The sequence below is a fragment of the Malurus melanocephalus genome, unplaced genomic scaffold (genome assembly GCF_030028575.1).
Source record: "Malurus melanocephalus ecotype Western Australia unplaced genomic scaffold, MMel_1.1 scaffold_1313, whole genome shotgun sequence".
Lineage (NCBI taxonomy): Eukaryota > Metazoa > Chordata > Aves > Passeriformes > Maluridae > Malurus > Malurus melanocephalus.
In genome coordinates this window covers 36,458-48,546 of record NW_026624545.1, presented here as the reverse complement: position 1 = coordinate 48,546, position 12,089 = coordinate 36,458, and the positions used below count along the sequence as shown (strand labels likewise).

Sequence of the window (12,089 nt, the reverse complement as noted above, 5' to 3'; positions counted from 1 at the left end):
TGTTTTTCACCCAAGAAATCCCACAAAAAAACTGTGTCAGCTCTGAATTTCCCACCAACCCCAACCCCAACCCTTCAGCCCCATTCCCGTGGGGAATCACCTCGGAACTCCATGCCAGCAGCATCCTCCAGCAGCTCCTCCTTCATGTTGCCCAGCGTCTCCACGATCACGTCCTTCATCTCCTCCTGCTTKCGGTTGGCGATGCCCATCAGCGACTCGTAGAGCTCGTTCTCCTTCCTCCGCGTGTACTCCAACCTTTTGGGGGTGATCTGCAGATCCCTCTGCATGTCGAAAGCCTGGTCGATGAAGATGTTGAGGCAGCGGCAGTGCAGCTCGTTGAGCCTCGTGGCAGCCTCCACCAGGTGCTCTTGGAGCAGCTGCCGGCAGAAAACGCTCAGGAGCCGCAGTTTGTCCGGCTGCTCCGCCAGCGAGCTCCGAGCTCCGCCGCAGCCGCACGGAGGCTCCGAAGGGCTCAGGTAGCCCAGCTCCAGCAGCTGAGAGCGGAGGGAGGATTTCTCCTCTGGGAGTGGTTTTTTGGGAGATGTCAGCTCGGGGTCGGGGGAGCACAAGAAGAAGATGGGGAGGGAGAATTTGGCTTTGATTTGCCGCAGCTCTGCCTGATCCGCCGGGGAGAGCTGGGGCTCGCTGATGGCGAAGGTGACCACGGGCAGCACTTGGGGCACCAGCTCGGCCAGGGTGGCTTCAGCTGGCTGGAAGCTGCGGCACGGAGCCACCACGATGTCCACTTCCTGGGGAAAAAAAAAAAGAGGAGGTTTGGAGAGGTTTTTCCATGGAAAAATGCTTCGAGATTCATTGATGAAGAAAAAAGCGGAATTCTTCAAAGCAGATCCCTGAATAATTCCAAATTGCTGATTCTGGATCAAGGGACTGGTGCTGCTGGGATGAAAAATCTCAGCTGACCTTCCCAGTTTTAGTAACAGCAGAAAACAGAGCATTTTCCTTTAAAAATATTCCTTAAAATTCAGATAAACTTGGATCTTCCTTCAAATTCACATAAATTTTAATCTTCCCTTAAATTCACATAAATTTTAATCTTCCCTTAAATTCACATAAATTTAAATCTTCCCTTAAATTCACATAAATTTTAATCTTCCCTTAAATTCACATAAATTTGAATAGTCCTTTAAATTCACATAACTTTGAATATTCCTTTAAATTCACATCAGTTTGAATATTCCTTTAAATTCATATCAACTTGAACCTTCTTTTAAATTCAGATCAATCTTTCAGATTTATGGATTAAAAATACTCCCAAGGAAGAGATCAAGGCACATTCCCCCAAATTTTAAGGCGATGAATTATCCCTAAACCACGTCCTTTGCCACTGGGAACAACAAATAATTCCTGGGATTTCAATCCCTGCTGAGGGAACACAAAATAAATCCAAATTAATTCAACTCCTCCTTAATTTTCCAGTTTTGTCAGAGCAGCTGGAAGATTTTTCTCTCCCTACAATTCTTAAAACTCTCCAGAAAAAAGGGAATAATCCCCAGGAAAACCATCCCAGCTTCCAGGCTGACAGGATTTAGGGAAGGAGCCAAATCCCATAATCTGTCTGGCCCGGTGGATTATTCCCCATGACCCCGACGCATTCCTAAAATCCCAAAGGAATAGGGCAGCTCTGCCAAGGGTTTTCCGGCCCCGAKAGCTGAGGTTTAAAAATATCCTGGCAGCACTGGGTTCCCACAGCTGCCATCCCATGGGAATGGGATTTGTGGCTTCCTCTTTGTGGGAAATTTGGGATTCTGAAATCCTGCGGGAAGGGAAAAGCCAGGATGGTGCCATTTCAGTGCCATCCCAGATTTCAAGTTGGAGAAAAATCCCTCGGGGTGCTGGATGCTTGACATCAAAACCATAAATATTTGACATTTTTAACTGAATTTATCAATCAAATTTATCTCCAAATTTTAAAAAAGAAGCTCAGCTCTGCCACCCTCTGAGCAGTGTCAGGGCTGCTAAGGGCCACCTGCCAGGTGCCACTGCCAGTGCCACCATTACCTCGAGCTTTGTCACCCTCTGGGCAGGATCAGGGCTGCCAGTGTCACCTCCCAGATGCCACCACCAGTGCCACTGATACTTCAAGCCCTGCCACTCTCTGAGCAGGATCAGGGCTGCCAATGTCCCCTTCCAGGTGCCAGTGCCACCATCAGTGCCACCTTTACCTCGAGCTCTGCCACCCTCTGGGCAGGATCAGGGCTGCCAATGTCCCCTTCCAAGTGCCACCCCCAGCGCCACCATTATCTCGAGCTTTGCCACTCTCTGAGCAGGATCAAGGCTGCCAATGTCCCCTCCCAGGTGCCACTGCCAGTGCCACCATTACCTTGAGCAGCACCATCTCCAGCCCTGCCATCCAACCACCACCATAACCTCCCCACCCCACCCCCAACACCACCATAACCTCAAGCTCTGCCACCCTTGGGCCAGGATCAGGGCTGCCAATGTCGCCTCTCAAGTGCCGGTGCCACCCCCAGTGTCACCATTACCTTGTCCAGTGGAGACAGCAACATCACCTCCAGCCCCACCACCCTCTGAGCAGGATCAGGACTGTCACTGTCCCCTCCCAGGTGCCAGGGACAAGACCAGTACCACCACTACCTTGAGCTTTGCCACCCTCTGAGCAGGACGAGGCCTGCCAGTGTCACCTCCCATGTGCCACCGCCAGTCACTTCCCATGTGCCACCATTACTTGAGCAGCATCACCTCCAGCCCCGCCACCTTCTGAGTAGGATCAGGGCTGCCAATGTCCCCTCCCAGGTGCCAATGTCACCGTTACCTTGAGCAGCGGCGACAGCAGCACCACCTCTAATTGTGCCACCCACCAGGCAGGATCAGGACTGCCACTGTCCCCTTCCAAGTGCCAGCGCCACCCCCAGCGCCACCGTTACCATGACCAGTGGGGACAGCAGCATCACCTCTAACTGTGCCACCCTCCAGGCAGGATCAGGACTGTCACTGTCCCGTTCCAAGTGCCAGTGCCACCCCCAGTGTCACCGTTACCTTGAGCAGCGGTGACGGCAGCACCACCTCTAACTGTGCCACCCTCCAAACAGGATCAGGGCTGCCATTGTCCCCTCCCAGATGCCAGTGCCACCCCCAGCTCCACCATAACCTTGAGCTCTGCCACCCTTGGGCCAGGATCAGGGCTGCCAATGTCCCCACCCAAGTGCCAATGACATCCCCAGTGCCACCGTTACCTTGACCAGTGGGGACAGCAGCACCACCTACAACTCTGCCACCCTCTGAGCAGGATCAGGACTGTCATGGTCCCCTCCCAGGTGCCAGGGACAAGACCAGTACCACCACTACCTTGAGCTTTGCCACCCTCTGAGCAGGATGAGGCCTGCCAATGTCCCCTCCCAAGTGCCACCGCCAGTCACTTCCCACGTGCCACCATTACTTGAGCAGCATCACCTCCAGCCCTGCCACCCTCTGAGCAGGATCAGGGCTGCCAATGTCCCCTCGAGGGGTCCAATGTCACCATTACCTTGAGCAGTGGGGACAGCAGCACCACCTACAACTCTGCCACCCTCTGAGCAGGATCAGGACTGTCACTGTCCCCACCCAAGTGCCAATGACACCCCCAGCGCCACCGTTACCTTGAGCAGCAGCGATGGCAGCACCACCTCGAGTTCCGCCGCCCTCTGAACAGGATCAGGGCTGCCAATGTCCCCTCCCAGGTGCCAGCACCACTCCCAGCACCACTGTTACCTTGAGCAGCGGCGATGGCAGCACCACCTACAATTCTGCCACCCTCTAAACAGCACCAGGACCCCCAGTGTCCCCTTCCAGGTGCCACCACCAGCACCACCATAGCCTCGAGCTTTGCCACCCTCCGGGCAGGATCAGCACTGCCAGTGTCCCCTCCCAGGTGCCAGCACCAGTGTCACTGATATCTCCATATCTGCCACTCTCTGAGCAGGATCAGGGCTGCCAATGTCCCCTTCCAAGTGCCAGTGCCACCCCCAACACCACCATTACCTTGACCAGTGGGGACAGCAGCACCACCTCTAATTGTGCCACCCTCTGAGCAGGATGAGGCCTGCCAGTGTCACCTCCCATGTGCCACCGCCAGTCACTTCCCATGTGCCACCATTACTTAAGCAGCATCACCTCCAGCCCCGCCACCCTCTGGGCAGGATCAGGGCTGCCAATGTCCCCTCCCAGATGCCAATGTCACCGTTACCTTGAGCAGCGGCGACAGCGGCACCACCTCTAACTGTGCCACCCTCCAGGCAGGATCAGGACTGTCACTGTCCCCTTCCAAGTGCCAGCGCCACCCCCAGTGCCACCATTACCTTGAGCAGCGGGGACAGCAGCACCACCTCTAACTGTGCCACCCTCTAAACAGGGTCAGGGCTGCCAATGTCCCCTCCCAGGTGCCAATGTCACCCTTACCTTGAGCAGCGGCGACGGCAGCACCACCTCGAGCTCCGCCACCCTCTGCGCAGGATCCTCGGTGTCCCCATCCACCTCCAGGTCCTCCTCGGGGATGGTGTCCCAGTGTCCCCGGTGTGCCACCAGCGCCTGCACCAGCTCGTAGTGCCCAGGCAGCGCCAGGCTGAGCCGCGGCTGCGCCCCGTGGGTGAATCGGACGCGGCGCCGCCGGCAGCCGTTGTGGCCGTGCTCCCGGGGGCAGGGCAGCAGCTGCTGGCCCAGCAGGGCGTTCAGGAGCCGGCATTTGGCACCGCAGCTCTGGCCCAGCAGCAGCAGGCACGGCGGGCGGCTCACGGCGCGCTGCAGCCGCTCCTCGTCGGGCCGCGGGAACGAGATCGGGCTCTCACCTGCCATCGGGGAGAAAACACCGTGAGATTTCAGGCAAAATTCACATGGATTTTCCTCTTTCTCTGTTTTAGGTGCTGAGCTCTTCTAAATTAATTGAAATCTTTAAAATATCCTGTTAAAATCAATGGGATGGTTGGACAGACTCTTTGTGCTGCAGGAACAAGATCAGGCTCTGACCTGGAACTGGGGAATAAAAAACCACTGAGAATGCGGGGATTTCAGGGAAGATTCACATGGAATTCCTCCCCTCTCTCTCTGTTCCAGGTGCTGAGCAATTCCAAATTAATCAGAATCTTTAAAATATCCCGTTAAAATCAATGGGATCATTGAAGAGGCTCTTTGTGCTGCGGGAACAAGATCAGGCTCTGACCTTGGATCGGAGATTAAACACCGCGAGAATGGCGGGATTTCGGGGAAAATTCACAGTGATTTTCCTCTTTCTCTGTTCCAGGTGCTGAGCTCTTCCAAATTAATCAAAATCTTTAAAATATCCTATTAACATCAATGGGATGGTTGCACAGGCTCTTTGTGCTGTGGGAACAAGATCGGGCTCTAACTTGCCATCAGGGAGAAAAAGTGGTGAGCACGGGGGGATTTCAGGGAAAATTCACAGTGATTTCCTTTCCTCTCTCTCTCTGTTTCAGGTGCTGGGCTCTTCCAAATTAACCAAAATCTTTAAAATATCCCGTTAAAATCAATGGGATCGTTGGAGAGGTTCTTTGTGCTGTGGGAACAAGATCGGGCTCTGACCTGGGATGGGGAATAAAAACCGTTGAGAATACAGGGATTTCAGGGGAAATTCACAGTGATTTTCTTCTTTCTCTGTTTCAGGTGCTGAGCTCTTTCAAATTAATCAAAATCTTTAAAATATCCTATTAACTTCAATGGGATGGTTGGACAGGCTCTTTGTGCTGTGGGAACAAGATCGGGCTCTAACCTGCGATCGGGGAGAAAACGCAGTGGGAATGGGGGGATTTCAGGGAAAATTCACATGGATTTCCTTCCCTCTTTCTCAGTTTTAGGTACTGAGCTCTTCTAAACTAATCGAAATCTTTAAAATATCCTGTTAAAATCAATGGGATGGTTGGACAGGTTCTTTGTGCTGCAGGAACAAGAACTGGAGATTAAAAACTGCTGAGAATACAAGGATTTCAGGGAAAATTCACAGTGATCGCTTTCTCTCTCTGTTCCAGGTGCTGAGCTCTTCCAAATTAATCAAAATATTTAAAATATCCTATTAACATTAATGGGATGGTTGGACAGGCTCTTTGTGCTGTGGGAACAAGATTGGGCTCTGACCTGTGATTGGGGAGAAAACGCAGTGAGAATGGGGGAATTTCAGGGAAAATTCACAGTGATTTTCCTCTTTCTATGTTTTAGGTGCTGGGATCTTCCAAATTAAGATCTTCAAAATATCGTGTTAACTTCAGTGGATGGTTGGACAGTTTCCTCAAACTGCAGGAATAAGATCAGGCTCTGACCTGGAATTAGGGATAAAACACTGCTGAGAATGAAGGGATTTCAGGGAAAATTCACAGTGATTTTCTTCTTTCCCTGTTCCAGGTGCTGAGCTCTTTCAAATTAATTAAGATCTTTAAAATATCCTGTTAACATCAATGGGATGGTTGGAGAGGTTCTTTGTGCTCTGGGAATGAGATCATGCTCTGGCCTGGAATTGGGGCTAAAAGACGGCTGAGAAAACAGAGATGTCAGGGAAAATTCACAGGGATTTTCCTCTTTCTCTATTCCAAGTGCTGAGCTTTTCTAAATTAATCAAAATCTTTAAAATATCCCGTTAAAATCAATGGGATGGTTGGCAGGTTCCTTGTGCTGCAGGAATGAGATCAGGCTCTGACCTGGAATAGGGGATAAAGACTCCTGAGAATGTGGGGATTTCAGGGTAAAATGGAGGAAAATTAATATTGATTTTCCTCTTTCTCTGTTTCAGGTGCTGGGCTCTTCCAAATTAATCAAGATCTTTAAAATATCCCGTTAACATCAATGGTGTTGTTGAAGAGGCTCTTTGTGCTGCGGGAACAAGATCAGGCTCTGACCTGGAACTGGGGAGTAAAAAACTGCTGAGAATACAGGAATTTCGGGGAAAATTCACAGTGATCTCCTTCTCCTGCTGTTTCAGGTGCTGGGCTCTTCCAAATTAATCAAGATCTTTAAAATATCCCATTAAAATCAATGGGATGGTTGGACAAGTTCCTCAAACTGCAGGAACAAGATCAGACTCCGGCCTGGAATTGGGGCTAAAAGACTGCTGAGAATACAGAGATTTCAGGGAAAATCCACAGTGATTTTCCTCTTTCTCTCTTCCAAGTGCTGAGCTCTTCTAAATTAATCGAAATCTTTAAAATATCCCGTTAAAATCAATGGGATGGTTGGACAAGTTCCTCAAATTGCAGGAACGAGATCAGGTTGTACCCTGAAATTAAGAATTAAAAACCACTGAGAATATAGGGATTTCAGGTGAAAATTAACATTGGTTTCCTTCTCACTCTTCTCCAAAGGTGCTGAGCTCTTCCACATTAATCAAAATCCTCACCCTAAACTGAATATCCTGTTATCAACAATGGCATTGTACAGTGGTTGGACAAGTTTCCACTTCCCACATTTTCAGGGCCACTTCCCAAGGTTTTGAGGCCGCTTCCCGAGGTTTGGGGCCACTTCTCGAGGTTTTAGGGCCACTTCCCGAGGTTTTAGGGCCACTTCCCGAGGTTTTAGGGCCACTTCCCGAGGTTTTAGGGCCACTTCCCACATTTTTGAGGCCTGGCTGTACAGAACGCTCCCGTCCCGTGTCAGAAATAAATCCAACCGACCGCGGATCGCTGACAGTTCCACCCACGCTCAAAACCACCCGACACATCCCAAGGGTGTCACTGCAGCAAAATCCAGGAACGTGGATGTTAAAAACCAGGAAACAATCTCAAAGGGAAAGGGAAAAAGGGTGAAATTGCTCCTGTGTGTGCAGCAGACAGGACTGAGGCTGCTGGAGGAGGATCCCAAACACAATTCTTCAGGAGCTGGCGGCATTCCCGGGATGGGATGAGCCCGAGGGAAGGTTCTGGAGCAGCCCCAAACCCCACAAACTGCACTCCCCCCACTGCTCCGGCCATAAAAACCTTTCCTGACCCGGCAGGGTTTGGTTTTAGGGACGGAAAAGGAAATTATTCCACGTCTGTGCCTTCCCCAGGCAGGACTCCCTGTAATCACCCTCCTTACTCATCTTCCCTCTGTGGCATCATGGATGAGGAATTCCAAGGTCAGTGGGATGGAACAACTCCCCGTAATCTCCTCTTGGAGTTAATTCAGGCTCAGGACTCAGTTTGACCCCTGAATTTTTATTTTAAAGATTTAAATCCAGCTTTGAAAAGCCCTAAATCCAGCAGTATCACCTAGTGCAGGGTGGCAAAATAACTCTGAGAGCTTCAAAAATACGGACACAAATTCCTCATCTGTTGCATTCCAGGATGAAGCAACTCCCTGCAATCATCTCCTGGTGTTAATTCAGGCTCAGAACTGATTTTAGCCCCCGAATTTTCTTTTAGAATATTTAAGTTCAGCTTTGAAAAGCCCTAAATCCAGCGTATCATCTCGTGCAGGGCGGCAAAATAACTCTGAGAGCTTCAAAAATACGGACACAAATTCCTCATCCGTCGCATTCCAGGATGGAGCAACTCCCTGCAATTATCTCCTGGTGTTAATTCAGGCTCAGGATTGATTTTAGCCCCTGAATTTTCTTTTAAAATATATAATTCCAGCTTTGAAAAGTCCTAAATCCAACGTTACCTCATGTGTGGCAGCAAAATTAAAAATATGGACATGAACAAATTCCTCATCTGCCACGCTCCAGGAATACAAAATTCCAGGGCCCTCAGTCCAGGCCTGGAGAATAAAATGGGAAATGGAGCCAGTTCCCAAAAAAAATCCCAATCGGAGAGTTACAAAGCACCAGGATTGCTCTGCTATCAGCAGGGTTTTTTAGGGAAGCTGCTGCCTCGCCAGGGTTATTAAAATTCCTTTCGTGAGTCACGTTCTGGCAGCCTGAGCTTGGCAAGGGGAGGAAAATGAGATCCTCCCCGACACCAGGATCCTCCTCAAACCCCAAACCCAATCAGGAAATCCTACAGAGCATCCCTCTCCTCGCTTCGGCACGTTAATCACTCTGCTTTAATTAAAATCACCCAAATTGGAGCAACACTTTGGTCAGCCTTAGACTACTTTAAAGCTCCTTTAACATCTTCACCTTCCCCTTCAATCTTCCATCTGGAAATGGGATTTTGGAGGAGTTTTCTCACCCTAAAACAAAGGGAAAACCCTCCCTGCAGCTCAGCAAACCTCTGTCCTGCACCTCTGCCCCACACAACTCCAAATCCCAACTTCTGGAATGGTTTAGGGAAGATTTGCTCCTCAGAGTGATTTTTGAAACTGTTTTCCAAACGAGCCTTTCAGTCACATCAAGTGACCAGAGAACCCAGGCTGAGCAGGAGCTCACAAAAGATAAAGATCTGGAAAAATCCCACAAATAGCACATCAGAGCCCTTCATCTGCCCCACACAACCCCAAATCCCAACTTTGGGAGCAGTTTAAGGAGGATTCACTCCTCAGAATGATTTTTGGAAATGTTTTCCAAACGAGCCTTTCAGGAGCCACATCAAGTGACCAGAGGGCCCGGGCTGAGCAGGAGCTCACAAAAGATAAAGATCTGGAAAAATCCCACAAATAGCACATCAGAGCCCTTCATCTGCCCCACACAACCCTAAATCCTAACTTTTGGAATGGTTTAGGGAGGATTTGCTCCTTGGACTAATTTTTGAAACTGTTTTCCAAATGAGCCTTTCAGAAGCCGCAGCGTGGCCACATCAAGTGACCAGAGAGCCCAAGCACTCACAGAAGATAAAGATCTGGAAAAATCCCACAAATAGCACATCAGAGCCCTTCATCTGCCCCACACAACCCCAAATCCCAACTTCTGGAATGGTTTAGGGAAGATTTGCTCCTCAGAGTGATTTTTGGAACTGTTTTCCAAACGAGCCTTTCAGGAGCCACAACAAGTGACCAGAGAGCCCAGGCTGAGCAGGAGCTCACAAAAGATAAAGATCTGGAACAATCCCACAAATAGGACATCAGAGCCCTTCATCTGCCCCACACAACCCCAAATCCCAACTTTCGCAACGGTTTAAGGAGGATTCACTCCTCTGAATGATTTTTGGAACTGTTTTCCAAACAAGCCTTGCAGGAGCCGCAGTGCGGCCACATCAAGTGACCAGAGAGCCCAAGCGCTCACAAAAGGTAAAGATCTGGAAAAATCCCACAAAGAGCATATCGGAGCCCTTCATCTGCCCCACACAACCCCAAATCCCAACTTTGGGAACAGTTTAAGGAGGATTCACTCCTCAGAATGATTTTTGGAAATGTTTTCCAAACGAGCCTTTCAGGAGCTGCAGCGTGGCCACATCAAGTGACCAGAGAGCCCAGGCTGAGCAGGAGCTTTATCTAAAAGATACAGATCTGGAAAAATCCCACAAATAGAACATCAGAGCCAGCACCTCTGCCCCACACAACCCCAAATCCCACATTTGGGAACAGTTTAGGAAGGATTCACTCCTCGGAATGATTTTTGGAAATGTTTTCCAAACGAGCCTTTCAGGAGCCACATCAAGTGACCAGAGGGCCCGGGCTGAGCAGGAACTCACAAAAGATAAAGATCTGGAAAAATCCCACAAATAGAACATCAGAGCCCTTCATCTGCCAGATGAAGGGTGGCTTTGATCTGGGGACATGGATTGGATTTTTTTTTTCCTGGGATYCAGGCTCCCGAGCATGAAAAAAGCAATTCAGGGAAGGCTGCACAAGCAGGGCCTGTTCCTTTCTGAGGTTTTCAAAGTGAAAAGAGGCTGCGGCTGCAGAGTTCCCTCTCCTTATTCCAGACAGGAATTTGGGGATATTTAATTCCARAAAAAAAAAAAAAAAGGCTGAAATACAGGAGTTTAAATGAAATAATGGAAGAATCATTTATATGGATTTGAAAATGGAATTCTGGGGTGGTTGGGGTGGGAAGGGATCTTGAAGCTCATCCTGTTCTTCCCCTCTCCCAGGATGCTCCAGCCTGGCTTTGGACACTTCCAGGGCCATGGATACTCTGGGAATTCCATCCCAGGGCTTCCCCACCCTCACAAGGAATAATTCCTTTCTACATCCCAAATCAACATTCTCTCCTTCAGTTTGAGGCCACTCCATTCCTGTATCAAAATTCCTTCTTGGAGCTCCTCTGGCCACCAGAAAACCACTCTTGGAGCTCCTCTGGCCACCAGAAAACCACCCTTGGAGGTCCTCTGGCCACCAGAAAACCACTCTTGGAGCTCCTCTGGCTACCAGAAAATCACTCTTGGAGCTCCTCTGGCTACCAGAAAACCACTCTTGGAGCTCCTCTGGCTACCAGAAAACCAYTCTTGGAGCTCCTCTGGCTACCAGAAAACCACTCTTGCAACTCCTCTGCCTACCAGAAAACCACTCTTGGAGCTCCTCTGGCTACCAGAAAACCACTCTTGGAGCTCTCCTCTGGCTACCAGAAAACGATTCTAAAGTCCTTCAGATTCAGGCCACTTCATTTCTGTATCGAAATTCCTTCTCCAGCCTTCTTGGAGCTCCTCTGGCCACCAGAAAACGATTCTTGGAGCTCCTCTGGCTACCAGAAAACCACCCTTGGAACTCCTCTGGCTACCAGAAAACCACCCTTGGAGCTCCTCTGGCTACCAGAAAACGACTCCAAGGTCCTTCAGTTTGAGGCCACTCCACTCCTCTATCAAAATTCCTTCTCCAGCCTTCTTGGAGCTCCACTGGCCACCAGAAAACCACACCCTTGGAGCTCCTCTGGCTACCAGAAAACGATTCTTAGAGCTCCTCTGGCTACCAGAAAACGATTCTTGGAGCTCCTCTGGCTACCAGAGAACCACTCTTGGAGCTCCTCTGGCTACCAGAAAACCACTCTTGGAGCTCCTCTGGCTACCAGAAAACCACTCTTGGAGATCCTCTGGCTACCAGAAAACCACTCTTGCAGCTCCTCTGGCTACCAGAAAACCACTCTTGGAGCTCCTCTGGCTACCAGAGAACCACTCTTGCAGCTCCTCTGGCTACCAGAAAACCACCCTTGGAGCTCCTCTGGCTACCAGAAAACCACTCTTGGAGCTCCTCTGGCTACCAGAAAATGATTCTTGGAGCTCCTCTGGCTACCAGAAAACCTCTCCAAGGTCCTTCAGTTTGAGACCACTCCACTCCTG

The 12,089-nt window shown here is 49.9% G+C and overlaps 1 protein-coding gene across 1 annotated transcript in view; it reads right to left on the bottom strand.

Annotated features, from left to right (window-relative positions):
• Window positions 1–100: 100 nt before the first annotated feature.
• LOC130586794 (dual serine/threonine and tyrosine protein kinase-like) overlaps window positions 101–12,089 on the bottom strand; it is a gene marked incomplete at its 3' end in the record, with an annotated part of 17,029 nt that continues 5,040 nt past the window's right edge. Inside the window, exons 2-3 of the mRNA XM_057387701.1 lie at window positions 4,417–4,802; window positions 101–749 (exon numbers count right to left, since the gene is read on the bottom strand). Of these exons, the coding sequence (XP_057243684.1) occupies window positions 101–749; window positions 4,417–4,802 (1,035 nt within the window). The remainder of the gene's footprint in view (window positions 750–4,416; window positions 4,803–12,089) is intronic.